The following is a 16,889-nucleotide window of genomic DNA, read 5'->3' as shown; positions in this document are numbered from 1 at the left end:
CTCATCCTGGAAGAAATCCAAACACACTGAAATAGGGTTGTTTTTCTTTAGTTTGCAACTATAATAGGTAAAATGGGTAATTCGGGGGAGTTTCAGTTCTAGAGAATCTATCTGAGACAAACTCCACATCTGCTATGTACCTGTAGCTGTCTCTCTGCTTCAGGGGTGTGGCTTAACAATCCATACTCTGCTGGCAAAATAGCTTAAGTCAAGAGAGCTAACAGTGTGCTGCCAGCTACTTCACTTCAGCAAGAGATCAGACTAAACCCCCCCCCCACCGCCGCCCATTTCCATGGTGTTCACAAGAGAGTGATTTTGACTCTATTCTATATGCTAAGAAAATAGCCATGAAAGTGTTTAATTAGGTATATGGTTCCTACCTTCCCCCAATATATACACACTAATCCTGGAGAATTACCATAAGTACCAGTTACTGTGTGTGTGTGTGTGTGTCCTCAGACCTATTTGTTTATCAATAAAAATTGATGGAGCATTGGGGCGCCTGGGTGGCACAGTCGGTTAAGCGTCCGACTTCAGCCAGGTCACGATCTCGTGGTCTGTGAGTTCGAGCCCCGCGTCAGGCTCTGGGCTGATGGCTCGGAGCCTGGAGCCTGTTTCAGATTCTGTGTCTCCCTCTCTCTCTGCCCCTCCCCCATTCATGCTCTGTCTCTCTCTGTCCCAAAAATAAAATAAACGTTGAAAAAAAAAATTGATGGAGCATCTACTCTCCAGGAACTGTGCTAAGCACTGGGGACACAGCAATGAATAAGACAAACGTGAACTGCCCTCTTGGACGCTGAAAGTACAAGGAAAATCAAACAGACACATATACTCTGGTCAAAGAGAGAAGACACAAGCAGCTTGACATTTCTTTAGATTCACAAGGCAACTTTTCTTCTAAAAGATGGTGAGATAACATTTAAAGTGTTGACCACTGTTTCCATCCACCCACCACTACCTGTGGTCCTGGGGTATTTCCTTATATCTTTGTCCCTTTGGGCCCTTCTTCACATTCAAGCTGAGCCGCAATACCTCATTGCTTTGGGGGAAGGACATGAAAGCGGAAGGCACAGAAACAAGAATCTGTCTTCTTGCTTCTGAGTTTCAAAAGCCCTTAGGCTCCAAACACATAGAAGGAAGATTCAGTAGAAAATGGGATTTAAGAGCAAGGCATTCATGCTGGGTGCACATATACCGGTGAATTCCTAAGGCAGTGGTTTTGCTCCTCTTTCCTAGGGTCTAGCTGGTATTGGGGGTGGGTGGGAGGTGGGGGGGGGGGTGTAGGTAGAACCACCCCCAAATGTCTAGGGGCATCCCAGAACAGAAGGGACCAACGCCTCATGCCCTGGGTAGACCCCAGGGAGGCAATAAGACCTCGAGGAAGAAATGGCTTGTGGTGGGTCTAGATAGAAGTGTTTACCGTGTCAGTCTCTATTCCAAGTGCTTAACTTATATTGGCTCATCCAATCCTCACAACAACCTTTCAGGAAAGTACTTCAGCATATTAATTTTTAAAGTTTATTTATTTATTTATTTTGAGAGAGAGAGAGAGAGAGAGAGAGAGAGAGAGAGCAGGGAAGGGGCAGAGAGAGAGAGGGAGAGAGAGCATCCCAAGCAGGCTCTGCATTGTCAGCACAGAGCCCGACATGGAGCTCAATCTCTCCAATGATAAGATCATGACCAGAGCCAAGATCAAGAGTTGGACACTCAATCAACTGAGTCACCCAGGTGGCCCTGCAATATATTCTTATTATTAGTGGTAGCTGTGTTCTTGAAAGTCACCCCAAACACTGAATTAGCAAGTAGCAAATGACTCCTCTGAGGAGAAATACGGGGTTAAGTTACTGCAAACTTCTAGTCACATCTTCAACAAGTGAACAACACAGTGCTTTTCCATTTAGGCACACGGTGTGCTTCCATTTAAAGATATTTAGTATATATCGTTGCTTCATTAGCACTGAGCCCATGGGCAACAGAACTATAACTCATGCCTGAACAAAACTTAACACACATATTGTCTCCACAAGGCACATCACAATGTTCCTGCACTTTTGAAGCCCGGACGGCACTTGAGCACTACATCGGGGACCATCTTAAGCAATGAAATTACACACACACACACACACACACACACACACACACACGCTAACAATTTGGTACCAAATACACCACTAAAGGACAATTGTTTACAGAATGAAAACCAAACAAGAAGGCAGAGTGCTACCTGGACCTACCTCAACTGGGCATGAGGCTGTGGGTGATTCAAATTGCCCTCCTACACTCTGCACTTGTTTGCAAATGACTGGCAATGAGCTAACAGTATTGCTTTTGATGTTACAAAGAAATTTTAGTGAGCGAATTTGTAAGTAACAACCCACGAATAATTGATCAGCTGTATTTTTATCTCTATTTTAGAGAGGAGGAAAGCAAAACACAGAGTTTGCAGCTCCCAGAGTTCACCTCACCCTGGCCTGGTGTGGGAAGAGCAGAATGGCAGAGGGGGCTGAGAACCCTGTGGTTCTGCAGGGGCCTTACAGATGAGAAGAGATGACTCCATTGTGACCACTTCAGCTTGGCCGAGATGTGGTGGGACAATGGACATCTCAGGAAATGCCAGGGTGAGCAGATGACATTGAAACCCAGGGACTCTATGCCCTCAAGCCCTTGCACTCTAAGTCCCCAGGACTTTGATGCAACCTTTGGGTAAAGGGATGGGAGAACATTCCAAACTGAGACTAAATTTCCACCATCCTGTGGTGATGGGGCTCAACAAAGGAGCAATTAAATTAAGTTTGGGGTTTAGGATCCCACCCATTTGCGACATAAAGATTTATCCAATGCTTTCCATTATTGGGCATAAGCTATGCTGTAGGCAAAAAGATTTGCAGTAAAGCAGTGCCAAAATCATATTCTTCTCCACAATTAAATAAATGCAGAGAACTGGAGTAGTGTGTTTGCCAGAGGTCAAATGCAATTTGTGTTTGTGCTGAAAGCTACTGATATGTACTAGTATGTCTAATGCAATAAGGCTCACATAAAGGCATATTCACTTTAACTATCTCACCATTTTCCCAGAAGCAAATTTCTTGATTTGAGCATATGCATAACCATTGCTACTGTAGTTCAGATAAGATTCCTGAAACTTCTCATTTCCTGACATGACACATAAATCCTGACTCTTGTTTCTTTTCTTAAGGATTAGAAATGACTGCAAGGTCAAGTAATTAATTGGCCGGGGTCTGGAGCCATTTGTGATTACCCTGAGTTTTCTTTAACTCTGCAGAATTAATATTTTAGTTCTGGGTTGCAACAGCTCATTTTACTATAAGTACTATAAGTGTTCATTTTACCATAAATCACTGAGCACTTTGCAAAATGCTTTAACCCTTCCAATGTCGACTGAGTAGCATGAAGCACTTATGCTAGAGAGAATAAGCTCAGGACTAGATGTCATGAACTGAAAGGGACAGCCCATGTACAATACAGCCGGTCTTCTCAGCAACCCCCCCTTTCTCCAACAGCTACTGCAGTGGCCAGTTCCAAACCAGTTTTGACCACCTTTTTTCAGGTGCATCTGGACCCACACTCAGGTCGGGGTCAGCACTCACACAAGTGAGGTTCACACCCGTGGGACCACCGTTGGCCAGTAGAGACTGGAGCCAATGGATTAATCCCCCTTCTTGATCCCCTCAAAGAGAAAGTTCTGAGATGAACTACATTAGGCTCCTAAGAGGGTCTTGGTGAGATGGACAGTCACCTAGAGCAAAGGCCAACTCTGAATGCTTCTTGTATTCTTTGGTCTGTTCCACTGCACCACTCCCTCATTCTCACTCTCTGGAATCCTTTCCCAAGTAAACTCTGCATACAAACTTTCTCTGGGGTCAGCTTTTAGGGGAGCCTGGACAAAAACATAAACCATATTTTTAGTTGGCTGATGATTTAGTTGGTTGGTAGGTTGGTAGGGCTTTTGCCCCTGCTCTAGTCTACTGCTACCTAGCTGCGTGACCTTGGACTAATCACTTTACCTCTTAGTAACACAGCTTCCTCAAAGGTACAATGAGGATGCTAAAATACAATATTTGTCCCACCAATAGTTCTTGAGCATATTCCAGGAATATTCTAAAGACTGTTGCTATAGCAACGAATAGGAAAGATAATGTTCCTGCTCTCAGGAAGCTTATATAGGTCAGGTACAGAAGCATAATATACACAATAAACAAATGAATAAATAATATAGTCACGTAATGATAAACACATCACAGAGGAGGGGTCATGTGACCAACTTGCCAACGAGCCAAGTTGATTTGGTATCTGGGGGAAGAGCTTTCAAGGAGAGGACAGAGCCAAGGAAAAATCCCCTCAGGTGTTTCTTTAATCTGCCTTTGAGATTCTTTGAGACGTATATTGCTCACACTTGAATGGAAAAGAAATGGCAATTTGGAGACATTAATTGTTTTGCTCTGAATCATCCATGTTGCCCACAAAGCTGAAATTCCTGTGTCCTTGGCTTACCCTCTAGCCACATCCTTCCTAAGCTAAGTGACTGAGGAGATGTGAAAGTCCACGAGTGACAGAAACTTCAAAGGGAACCCAGTTGACACAAGAAAACCATTCATGCGGCAATTACTCAAGGAGAAACCATTCAAACAGACTTTAACATGAAACACAGCATCTTTTCCACTTGTGTGAAAGATTTGCTCATAGGAGCCCACGTCTAAACTTCATTTTTAATAGTCTTTTCTTAGTCCTTAATTACTCTTAACCAGAGCATTTGTAACCTGAGATATTAAAAAGCTAGAAAAATTAAAAGAGGTTGTGCTCCACAAGCTACCCAATCTTCTTGCAATGATGTACCTGGGGGCAAGTTCCTCTCCGAGTCACCACAAAAAAACTTTGATGGGTTCTACAAGCCCAGTGGAAACAGAAAAAAATGAACTAAACACAGACATTTGGTGTTTGATCCTTTTAAATGATTCCTTGCTCTGGGCATTTGGCAGGATATTAATAACTAACATTGTGTGAAGATTCACAACCCTGTGAGGAAACAAAAGTTCAGAAATACTAAAGGCACTCAGCAGTTAAGAAAAGGGGCCAGGATTTGAAACGGGACAACCTTTCCCATCATGCTTTGCCCTGGCCACCCCCTGCTGGATAGAGCCAACTGCTAATGGTAGCAAGGCCTTAGGTTCAACTTAGCAGGTTTGTGCTCAGTTAGAAGCATTCTGGCACAAAGAAGGAATTCTTTACTCGTGAATGTGAGTTCTGCAGGCCCAGATGCACCCGGAGGTGAAGGCATGGGGTAGCAAGACAAGGGTGTGTCTATGAAATACACCACATATGTCAGGGATGGAGGGAGAGTAGGTTTAGTTACCTTTAAATATAAGAGAGAGAAGAAGCTGGGGAACTAAAATGTTCCCCTGGGAGTCAGTAGAGTCTTTTCTTAAAAAAAAAAAAAAAAAAAAAAAAAAAGAAGTCAGAAATATGCTGGGAAATATTTTGGCAAGAAACCCTTTGACATTTTTTGCAAAGCACTTGGAATTGTTGGGCCTAGGCTAAAATGAAATAAATAGCTCTGAAATAAATAAGAAGGATTTCAATTTACTCAGATGATTGAATTCCTTGGGTGAATGAAAATCAAAATGGGCTCTGACACTGAACAGGCCTTTATCATAAAATGCCTGATGCAAGGAGTATGCTTTAGATATCTCTTTGCCAGGTTCATGTACATTCAGGAGATCTGGCCTGTATGCAAAGACAGAGAAGTATGATAATGTACTGTTATTTTTCACTCCATTTTCCAATGTGGTCTTCCATTCAGAGCAAGGACACTACGGTGGGGTCGCACATTCATCTTTAACTGAGCATTGACAGTTACTATTCACACTTTGAAAAGAAGGGGAGTTGGGACACCTGGGTGGCTCAGTCGGTTCAGCATCTGACTATTGATTTCAGCTCAGGTCATGGTCTCACAGTCGTGAGATCAAGCTCCATGTCCGGCTATGCGATGAGTGTGGAGCCTGCTTAAGATTCTTTCCCTTCCTCTCCCTCTTCCCTTCCCCTGCCCACTCTCTCTTTCTCTCTCAGAAAAAAAAAAGGGGGGGGAGAGGGGAGGAGAGAGAAAAGAAAAACATTCTAAATAATACAGGTGACCCTATCTTCTACCTCTTTCTTTGAGCCCATGTCCAGCAGTAAACATTAAAGAGCAGATGTTTCTGCAGATATATTTATATGTATATCCGTCACTATGCAGGTCTGTGCATACAAACAAGGCAAAAAGGTATACTGTATTTATGTGTGATCTGAGAGATATTCATGAATAATGTAGACTCTCTGTGATTATCACTTAGGCATGGACTTCTAGAATCTAAGTTTTAAATGAGGTGAGACTTTACTGTACTGTTTTAGAAGAGGAAGATGTTTTAAGCTAATTTTTCTAATAGGAAAAAAAAAACTTGCTTTGAGCTATCCACACACTCTCAAGGGTCCCCCTATAACTGGAGACAGTTGTCTGGGATTCAGAGTTCAGTGTTGGTCAGGAGACAAAGCAAGGTGATTAAATGAGCATATTCATCTGATTGATGCAATTTGCCACGCAGTTCAACCTGATGTAAAACTGCATGAAACTTAAGTGTTATAAAAGTCTCCTTTTATGTAACTAACATTTCTAAGTACCTGCTGTCAATGATGCAATAGGTTAGAAGCCATGGGGAAGAAAACACTCATGTTTTTACAAATCTTGTATTTTACAAAATCTTGTAAAAGAGAAAGATAAATACACACTTAATTATAATACAGGGAAGACTGTGAACAGTACTATAATAAATGTGGTCAGGTAAAATTGTGAACTGAAGTATAACTTTAAAATATAATTACCTGTCAATTATTCCTTAATAGATTGGGCTTTGAAAGCTCTTTCTTGCAATAGTCTTGGTCTTTAATTTTTCTCATTAGGCTAATACTCAATTGTGCTTATATTCTATGTGATATCTACCAGCTTTGGCCTTTTTGAAAATAATTACCTTTCCTCCTGGCAAATAGAACCCAAATAGAGAGGATCCGACTCTCCCATCCCTGCCCTAAACCCTCACTTTCCCAATATCCTAATTCTGTGGCCTAATTCTGTCCAATGAGAAACAAGCAAAAGTCGGTGTGAGTTTTAGGAAAGCTTTGCTTTCTACCTTAAAAGAGACATATGTCAAAATCCTAGGCCCCAATGTGACTATATTTGGAGATAAGGACTGTAAGGAAGTAATTAAGGTTACATGAGGTCATAGGGTGGGGCCATAACCAATAGGACTGGTGTCCTTGTAAGAAGAGGAAGAGACACCAGGAATGCATGCACAGAGGAAAGGCTGTGTGAGGACAGAGTGAGAAGATGGCCAGGTACAGACCAAGAAGAGAGGTCTCACCAGAAACCAAGCCTGCTGTCACCTTGTTCTTGGACTTCCAGCCTTCAGAAGTGTGAGAACATAATTTCTGTTGTTTAAGCACCCAATCTGTGGTATTCTGTTATGGCAGCTCAAGCAGATGACACGGGCCCCAAGGGCAATGAAGTTCAGGATATGTATGAGATGAACTGTTATCTTACCATCTCTTCCTGCCGAAGTTACCCACCTCATTCACACCTCTATGTTCATCTACTTGATACTTTTGCTTTGATCAATTTTTGCGTGGGGTCCCTGACCAAGTTAGAAGTTGTTTGACTGCAACTTAGAAGACAGGGGGTCTTCTCCCTGGGAAGGGGGTGAAAAGTTTCCATGCAGCTTTGATTTCCAAATGGAGAAAGGGGTAAGGGAATTTGGGCATGAGGAAAGACCCAGAAGTTGGAACAGAAAGGACAGCCTCTTTTGTTTGTCCCATTAATATTTATTTTGAGCACATATGATGTGCCAGGCTGTATTGAAGGTGTGATGGATGCAGTGAGTAAAACAGAGCTGGCCTCTGCCCCTAGGAGCATGTTGGGAAATTATTCAAAGCACAGAAAATGTGGAGGAAGTAATGAGAAGTAAAGCTTGAAGAGTAGGATGGAAACAGATTATGGGGAGTCTTGAATCCTGTCTAGGAATTTGTTCTTTACCCAGCAGGCAAATGGGAGTCACTCCAGGTGATGGAACAGGAGAGTGCCCTGGTCATAGTTTGCTTTTAGGAGTATAAATCTGGAGGCTGTGTTTTGTTTCAATTGGAATCAGAAGAGATTAGAGGCTAGATAGATAGTTAAGGGAAAAGTGCTAAAGCTCAGACAAGACGGAGTGGGAGCCTGAACCAAGGTAATATGAAAATTATACCATATTTGCTGAGACCACCATACACTAATATTGACAGAAAATGCCAAGATATTTTCTCAGATTTATAGAAATACTACCATGTGTTAGCCTTTGAAAAGTTCCCCAAGGACCAAATTCAATCTTCTAATATACGAGACAACAAAGCAGAGACCGTTTAGCCAAGACTAACAGGGACATAAGCCGGGGCGGGGGGGGTGGGGGGGTTGCTGGGAAAGGGTGGCCACATTGCCCACAGTACTTGAGAGCAGTAAAACTCTCAATGTGTCAGGTTGGAAAGCCCAAGAGTCTCCCACTGTTGTAATTAATTTCAGCAAATTATGATCAAGCAGAAGGAATTATGGGGTTTAAGTTAGGAGAATGCAGTTTGAATCTCTCTTGTGGGACCTTTTAGCTGCAGGCTAGTGTGGTCAGGGGCCACTGACAGATGGGCAGGACTCTGGCTCCTCCATCTTCCCTAAAGCAAGGAGGAGCTACTCTCTTGGCTGTGCAGCCCCCTTTCTTCCAGAGTTCACCATCTAGATGTTTGCTCGAACATCAAATATTGAGCCAGTGGCTTCAATGGGCAAGCACTGCTCTTGGCTGTGGAAAATAAACTGAACAAAACTCAAGATCCTGCTTCTTATGGGATCTACCTGGCCATGAATGGAGACAGAACATATCAAAATATGAAATAAATATATCGGCTGGGCCATAAAGACATCAAAAAGGGTGGACTGACAGAGCCCCACCCCTAGATATAAAAACACTCCCAGGACAGGATCATGTTGTAATTTCATGTATGACCCCCTCCACTTCCCAGTCCTAGAACAGTCCTGACTGGTGTTCTATAAATGGATATTGAACGTTGCTAGCATTGCTGTAAATGAATGACTCAACAGCAACCAAAGGAGCCTGCCAATAGCCCCAAGAATTGAAGAGAGCCCCCCATTGTCCCTCGGGCATGGCCTTTTTCAAAGCAGGAGGTTGAGGAAATGCCAACTGTTTATATAACTAAGAAATCTCTAGGACATGTGGGATTTTTTCATTTGCTTGGTTTGTTTCTATTTTTGTTTTAAAATGTGGTTGTTAAGTCACTTGCCACAGAATCATCCAGGATACTTATTAAAAATGTAGACTTCTGGGCCCCACCTCAAACCCACTGAATCAAAATAACTGGAAGAGAGGCCCAGGAAGCTGCATTTTTAACAAGCTCTTAGGTAATGCTGATTCCACCTTAGTGATTTAAAAACAAAAAACAAACAAACAAAACAAACAAAAAAACACCAAAAAGCAAAGTGCACAAGGCCTCTTTTCACTGCAGTTGTAAATGTCTCCACAAATGACTCTTCAGAAAGCTCTTACGTAAACTTCCTTTGCAAAAACTCCATAGCCTAGTCACAAGCTGATTTGTCTAGAGAAATGCACTGAAACACAGAGCCCGCGTGATGGGAGCATTCCATCAACAGATCCATTCATTCAAAAACTCTGACATCCATAGACACTGGATGGCATCAGAGGAAGTGCCTCCCTGTCTGGGGAACTTAAGGAAAGACTTTCTGGAACATTCCTTACCTGTGAAGAGGGCATGGTAGTGGAGGCCCCTCTCCTTATCCTCATGGGAACAGACATCAAATAAGTAGGCTTTAATGGGCCCATCAATGAAGTCAGCAGCAAAATCAAAGAGAACTACGCCTATCATGGTGATGGTTATGGCCCAAATCAGCCTCCTCCTTGGATCAGCAATCAAAGCTAAAAAGGAAAGAAACATACATCACCTAAATCCAGAGTTAGGATGATTTGCATTTTTGTTTCCAATAAAATGTCCTGTCATCAAATTACCTTCCTTTGCTTTCATTTTGTGTTTTTTCCAAATAAACATAGCTTTACCATTTTCTCAGGTTTTCAAAATTACACAAGTGAATGCCAGAAAGGGCAGGTCTATAGAGACAGAAAGTAGATTGAGGGGTTGCTTACACCTGGTCAGGGGGAGGGGATGCGGAGTGACTGCTAATGGTTGCTAGGTTTCTTTCCGGGGTGATGAAAATGTGGTGCAACTAGATAGTGGTGATGGTTGCACAACCCTGGGAATATACTAAAAAGCACCAAGTTATGTCATATCTCTTTTTAAAAAGTTGTGTAAAAAATTATACATGTTTATCGTAAACCATTTCAGTGATGTAGAAAAGCTGGGGGAAATGCTTCGTCCCAGCCCCTACTGATGGTCATTCTTCAGATATCCCTTTATGCACTTACAGACATACAGGAAACGGTGTATACAGGTGCCCTAATGCAGTACTCCTCAAACTGTAGCATCCTTAATCATCACTTGGACAACTCGTTAAAACAGATAATCAGAGGCGTACCTGGGTGGCTCAGTCAGTTAAATGTCTGACTTTGGCTCAGGTCATGATCTCACGGTCTATGAGTTCAAGCCCTGAGTCGGGCTCTGGGCTGGCAGCTCAGAGCCTGGAGCCTGCTTCAGATTCTGTGTCTCCCTCGCTTTCTGCCCCTCCCCTGCTCTCTCTCTCTCCCTCTCTCTCTCTCAAGAATAAACATTAAAAAAAAAAAATTTTTAAAAACACAACAGAGTATCAGGCTCTGTCTTCCAGTAGGCTCTGTCTTCTCCAGTAGGTCTGAGGTGGGGCTGGGCATTTGCATCTCTAACAGCCCCTGGATGCTGATGCCCTGGGTCTGAGGACCACATTTTGAGGAGCACTAATGGGATCATGTTGGACACGTTCATTTATAACCAACTCTCCTCGTATCTTTGTATTTCACTTAACGGAGAGCAACTGCACAGTTTTTAACAGCCGAATAATATTCACTCTGTGGACGTGCCAGAATTCATTCACCCTATCTCCTATTAGAGAAAACAAAAATGTTCCCTTGCTTTCAGTTTCACTTGAGAACAATGTGTAACTTATGCACATTAAAAAAACAAACTACAGTATAAAAATAAGTGGGAAATAAGCTTATACTCCACTTTTTACCTCCAAGTTCCTTTAGTACTCCTCCCTAGGGGAAACCATACTTACCAGGGGTTTTTGTAAATACTTTGCAGAAATAAATCAAATTTATGTAGTTATGCCCGCTTTTAAATATATACAAATGATGGGTGCCTGGGTGGCTTTGTCAGTTAAGTGTCCAACTTCAGCTCAGGTCATAATCTCATAGCTCAAGGGTTCAAGCCCCACATCGGGCTCTGTGGTGACAGCTCAGAGCCTGGAGCCTGCTTCAGATTCTGTCTCTCTCTCTCTCTCTCTCTCTCTCTCTCTCTCTCTCTCTCAAAACTAAATAAACATTAAAAAATTATTTAAAAAATACATACAAGGGGCATCTGGGTGGCTCAGTCGGTTAAGCGGCCGACTTCGGCTCAGGTCATGATCTTGTGGTCCGTGAGTTCCAGCCCCGCGTCGGGCTCTGTGCTGACAGCTCAGAGCCTGGAGCCTGTTTCAGATTCTGTGTCTCCCTGCCTCTGACCCTCCCCCGTTCATGCTCTGTCTCTCTCTCTCTGTCTCAAAAATGAATAAACGTTAAAAAAATTTAAAAAAAATTTAAAAAATATTTAAAAAAATAAATAAATGATATAAAATAAAAAATACACACAAATGATAACTGATTATCCTGCCTCATTATAATCCATTCTGCTAGCCTGAGAGTTAATGGCCGAAAAATGTGTATTATTTTTAACGATTCTTTATTCAATGAAATGAAGTACTTTTTATGTACTACCACCAATTACTGATTAATTGGTGGCTGATTAATGGCAAGAAAAAGTGCTCACCATCAGGGGTTTTTTGGTCCAGCATTTGCAGTGCAAAACTGTGCCCTTGCGCTGACAGGCTGATGCCCTGCACCCACTAAAAGACTCTCCCTAAAGCTATGAAGAAAATTAGCCCTTATTTAGACATACAGGTAATTTATTATTAGTATTTATGGAGTCATTTGGCAAACGGTTAATTCAACAAAGTACTAACTAAAGCCGAAGTTCAAAGAACACTGCAATTAATAAATATGTAAAAATATTTCATTTGATAAAACAGATAAAAAATTATTCCTACTTTGCAATCCTCACAACAATGAAACAACAACAGCAATGGATCCTGATGCTCCTAAAAATGAAGACTCCCCAACCACAGAATTTGGGTCCTTCCAAGGTGGAAGTTTATTTTAACCTAGGAGAGATCATCAGTTTAACCAGTTTCCAATGAAATGTCACATAAAGAAATCCGAATTCTACTCCTATTGAGTTGCATAATGGGCCCCTTTCCCCTGCCTGCCCGCCTGTGCAGTGCACTGACCTGCTACCACAGCGTCCCCGTTGAGGTACAGAGTCATGCCCAAGAGCATCATGATGACCAGGGTGAGGATGTATGGTCTCCGCCGGCCCCACCTGGCCCGGCAGTGGTCGCTGGCTGATCCCACCACGGGTTGCAGCAGAAATCCCAGGATGGGGCTGAGGAGCCACACCATGCTGTACAGACTCTTGGGCAGCCCCACGCTGAGCAGGACTGGGGTCACGTAGGCCGCCTCCACTGCGTAGCAAAACTCCCGGCCAAGCATGGCCATGCTGTGCATGATGAGATTGCCCGTGGGTCTTTTGGGGGGCTCCTCAGGGTCCAAGGGCTCATCGTCAGCTAGGGACTCGTAGGTGCGACTGCCAAGCTGCCCGATGTTGCCGCCCATGGCCACGGGGTGAGGAAACTGCCTGCAAGCCCACCACCTTCTGTGTGGCCCTCAGGTTTCTGCCCCAAGCCGGATTTGACATGGAGCCTGACTGAACTGCCAACTGAGACGGTCAAGCTGGGGGAGGGGCTCAAATTCTTTCATGCTTCTAAGATCACAAGTTATGATGAGAAGGAAGGGGGTGGGGTCAGGAAAGCATGAGGCAGATTAGCTGCTGTGAGCCCTCTGGCTCCTTAGAATGTTTGTCTAAAGCAATCTTTCCTTCTCTGTTCTTTCTGTTCTCTCCGTTTCTGTCACACACATGTATCTATACACACACACTCTTACACACAATCACATGCACAGCTTTGAGACAATGAAGCTGTATTATGCAGGTCGTAAGTCAAAACATGAATAAATACATCAATATCTTCTTCTAAACTTTGTCTAGATATAAATATTCTGTATTTTCCTGAACACAAGTTTCTGCACACACACCTCAAGAATCAGCTAACTAGACTTACAGCCGTGAGAGGCTGCACTCTTTCTCCAATCTCTAGCCTGTCTCAGCACTGTGATGTTTCCCTTCATTGCATTTAATACATTTTCCAACTAGATAATTCTGTGTTTATTCTATTTCTTCTGTTAGTCTTTGATCCCTTTAAGAGCAGTGATCAGGTCCATTTCTGTCATTATGGTAATCCCCAGGTATACCATGATACCTGGCACCTAGTAGGTCCTCAACAAATATTTGCTAAAGGAATTACTGAGTGAATAAAGTGCATACACGAAATTCTGTAGAACCAGTCAACAGCCTGTTTGCTCAGGTCCATTCCCTGTTCCTCCTCACAGGCTCTGTATCATAAGACACTACACTTCCCAGGTTCCCTTGCTTCTACGTAGATTTGGCCAATGAAAGGCATTGGTGGGAAGACTGGGGCCAGGAGAGAAGATCCTGGTATTTCCCTCCCTCCATTTCTCCTTCCTGAGCCATCTGTGGTAGTGGCTGCATCTCCACGATGGGTCTAGCTTCCACCAAGCAAACTTAGCTTCAGGATCCCGGTAACACTGCCTTCCCCATTGTTCCTGCAGCCATAGGAGTGGCCCTGGCTTCCCATTGCTGTTTATATCTGGGTTGCTTCACTGTCCCCTGGGCTTCTCAGCACTTATGTCACCAGTGTAACTCCCTATATTAAATTTCCTGATTGATTAATTGATATTTCACCCATCCCCCCACCCACCTCCCCTCTGGCAACCACCAGTTTGTTCTCTGTATTTAAGAGTCTGGGTTTGTTGTTGTTTATTTTTCTCTGCTTTGTTTTTTAAATTCCACATAGGAGCGAAATCATGGTATTTGTCTTTCTCTTTCACTTAGGACTATACCCTGTAAGTCCATCCATGTTGTCGCAAATGGCAAGAGTTCATCTTTTTTTGTTTGTTTATTTTTGAAAGAGAGAGAGTATATGCATGCAGGGGAGGGGCAGAGAGAGAGAGAGACACAGAATCTGAATCAGGCTCAGGTTCTGAGCTGTCAGCACAGAGCCCAACACGGGGCTTGAACTTACGAACACGGGGCTTGAACTCATGAATGTTGAGATCGAGACCTGAGCCGAAGTTGGACGCTTAACAGACTGAGCCACCCAGGTGCTCTAAAAGTTCACGTTTTACATGGGTAATATCCCATTATATACATATACATGCACACACACACACACACACACACACACACACATCTTCTTCATCCATCTTGGCTGAGTTGCTTCCATATCTTGGCTATTATAAATAATGCTGCAATAAACATAGGGATGCATATGTCTTTTCAAAGTAATGTTTTTGTTTTCTTTGTGTAAATACCAAGTAGTGGAATTACTGGATCGTAAGGTAATTCTATTTTTCTTTTGAGGAAACTCCATCCTGTTTTCCTCAGTGGCTGCACCAGTTTGCATTCCCACCAACGGTGCACGAGAGTTCCTTTTTCTCTACATCTTCTCCAACACTTGTCATCTGTTGTGTTTTTGACTTTAGCCATTCTGACAGCAGTAAAGTGGTTGTCTCAATGTGGTTTTAATTTGTATTTCCTTGGTGATGAGTGATGTTGAGGATCTTTTCATGTGTCTGTTTGCCATCTGTATATCTTCTTTGGAAAAATGTCTATTCAGGTCCTCTGCTCATTTTTAATTGGATAATTTCTTTTTTTGGTGTTGAGTTGTATAAATTGTTTACATATTTTGGATATTAACCCTTTATTGGATATATCATCTGCAGATATCTTCTCCCATTCAATTGGTTGCCCTTTTGTTCTGACGATGGTTTCCTTTGCTGGGCAAAAGCTATTTATTTTGATGTAGAATCAATAGTTTAATTTTGTTTTTGTTTTCCTTGCCAGAGGATACATATCTTGTAAAATATTTCTACAGCTGATGTCAAAGAAATTACTACCTATTTTCTTCTAGGAATCTTATGGTTTCACAGGTAGGTCTTTAATCCATTTTGAGTTTATTTTTGTTTATGGTGTAAGAATAAATTTCCTCTAATTTAAAGACTCTGAGTGGGTCATATTTTCCTTGCTGGATCCTGAGTTCAAATGAAAAGTTCCTGTGGCAAGAGGAACACAATCTTATAGGAAGGGCCTTAAAAATGGTATAAGAGCAAGACTCGGAGTCAGAATATTAAAATTTAAATTCTGGTTCTGCCTCTTCCTACCAGTATCTTCCTGGGCAAATCACTTAAAACTGGTGGTTCCCAAACTGTGTGCCAAGATGCCCCGGGCACCACAGTGACCTCAAAGGGGTGCCTCAGGGTATTTAAAGTTTTGAAGATAGTAAACAGAGTGAAACTCAACATCTGTCAGATACCCCATGAACTATCAGTGAGTTAGTTCACCCTTTCAACCTAAGATTGCACTACAATCCTTTCAATGATTACGTATTTCTGTGAGGCTGGATTTCCCACAATCACGATAAAAAGCAAGTACTGTATGAAAATAAATGTGGAACAGACAATGAGGGTAGTGGTGCCCAATATTATTTCAAGGCATGAGAAGCTGCATAGTGTCCAACACATATATGACCTATAAGTAAGAGTGTTAAAAATGAAATAAAAATAAAAGTGCTTTCTCTCAATGTATGTGTGTTTTCTCAGTTAGTTAGTTATTAGGGCATAAATACTTAAGCTATTGGGACCTAATTCTTTATAAATGGAATGGTAAGATATTTCTTTTGGCCAAGAGGCACCATGAAAAAGTTACTCAGACACAAAGGGAGATACGAACTAAGAAGGTTTTAAGACCATCTGAGCCCTGTGTTCTCATATGTACAATGAGATGAGAACTCATTGTACCCCTGCTTCAACTACCCCTGTGACACTTGTGTCTCCTTTGATGAAGCCTAAAATGTGCACAGAGGCCTGGATGCAACCAGTCACCTTATTCCATGTCATTTGATTCATCGCCATACAGTGTGTAGCATCCCATCACTTCCTACGTTGTAGGATCAAAAGTGTAAATCAGTGTATATTGAACTACACATGCAAGAATAAAATTCCTATGTATTCAAGAATATAATCTGTCTTTCACTAGAATTTGCCATCTTCAATTGCTTGCTACTCCTCCATCCTCCTTAGAGCCTCCTATTTTCTTCTCACCTACACTCTTGCCCATTTCTAAGTCTATAGTTTGTCAAAAGAGAACCAAAGAGGAAGTGTACATTTTCTTTTTTTTTTTTTTTTTCAACATTTATTTATTTTTGGGACAGAGAGAGACAGAACATGAACGGGGGAGGGGCAGAGAGAGAGGGAGACACAGAATCGGAAACAGGCTCCAGGCTCTGAGCCATCAGCCCAGAGCCTGACGCGGGGCTCGAACTCACGGACCACGAGATCGTGACCTGGCTGAAGTCGGACGCTTAACCGACTGCGCCACCCAGGCGCCCCAAGAAGTGTACATTTTCTATACAGGGTCTT

General features: G+C 42.5%; 1 protein-coding gene across 2 annotated transcripts in view; it reads right to left on the bottom strand.

The window, feature by feature from the left end:
• SLC45A2 (solute carrier family 45 member 2) overlaps nucleotides 1-13,085 on the bottom strand; it is a 34,190-nt gene extending 21,105 nt beyond the window's left edge. Inside the window, exons 1-2 of one of the 2 annotated variants that reach the window (XM_019814042.2) lie at nucleotides 12,566-13,085; nucleotides 9,837-10,013 (exon numbers count right to left, since the gene is read on the bottom strand). In XM_019814042.2, the coding sequence (XP_019669601.1) occupies nucleotides 9,837-10,013; nucleotides 12,566-12,950 (562 nt within the window). In that variant the 5' untranslated portion in view covers nucleotides 12,951-13,085. The remainder of the gene's footprint in view (nucleotides 1-9,836; nucleotides 10,014-12,565) is intronic. The other variant, NM_001127661.1, reaches the window with a different exon arrangement.
• Between the last annotated feature and the right edge of the window lie 3,804 nt (nucleotides 13,086-16,889).

Source organism: Felis catus, chromosome A1, assembly GCF_018350175.1.
Source record: "Felis catus isolate Fca126 chromosome A1, F.catus_Fca126_mat1.0, whole genome shotgun sequence".
Taxonomy (NCBI): domain Eukaryota; kingdom Metazoa; phylum Chordata; class Mammalia; order Carnivora; family Felidae; genus Felis; species Felis catus.
Note: the sequence above shows the minus strand (reverse complement) of the source record. Positions and strands in the feature narration are given on the sequence as shown.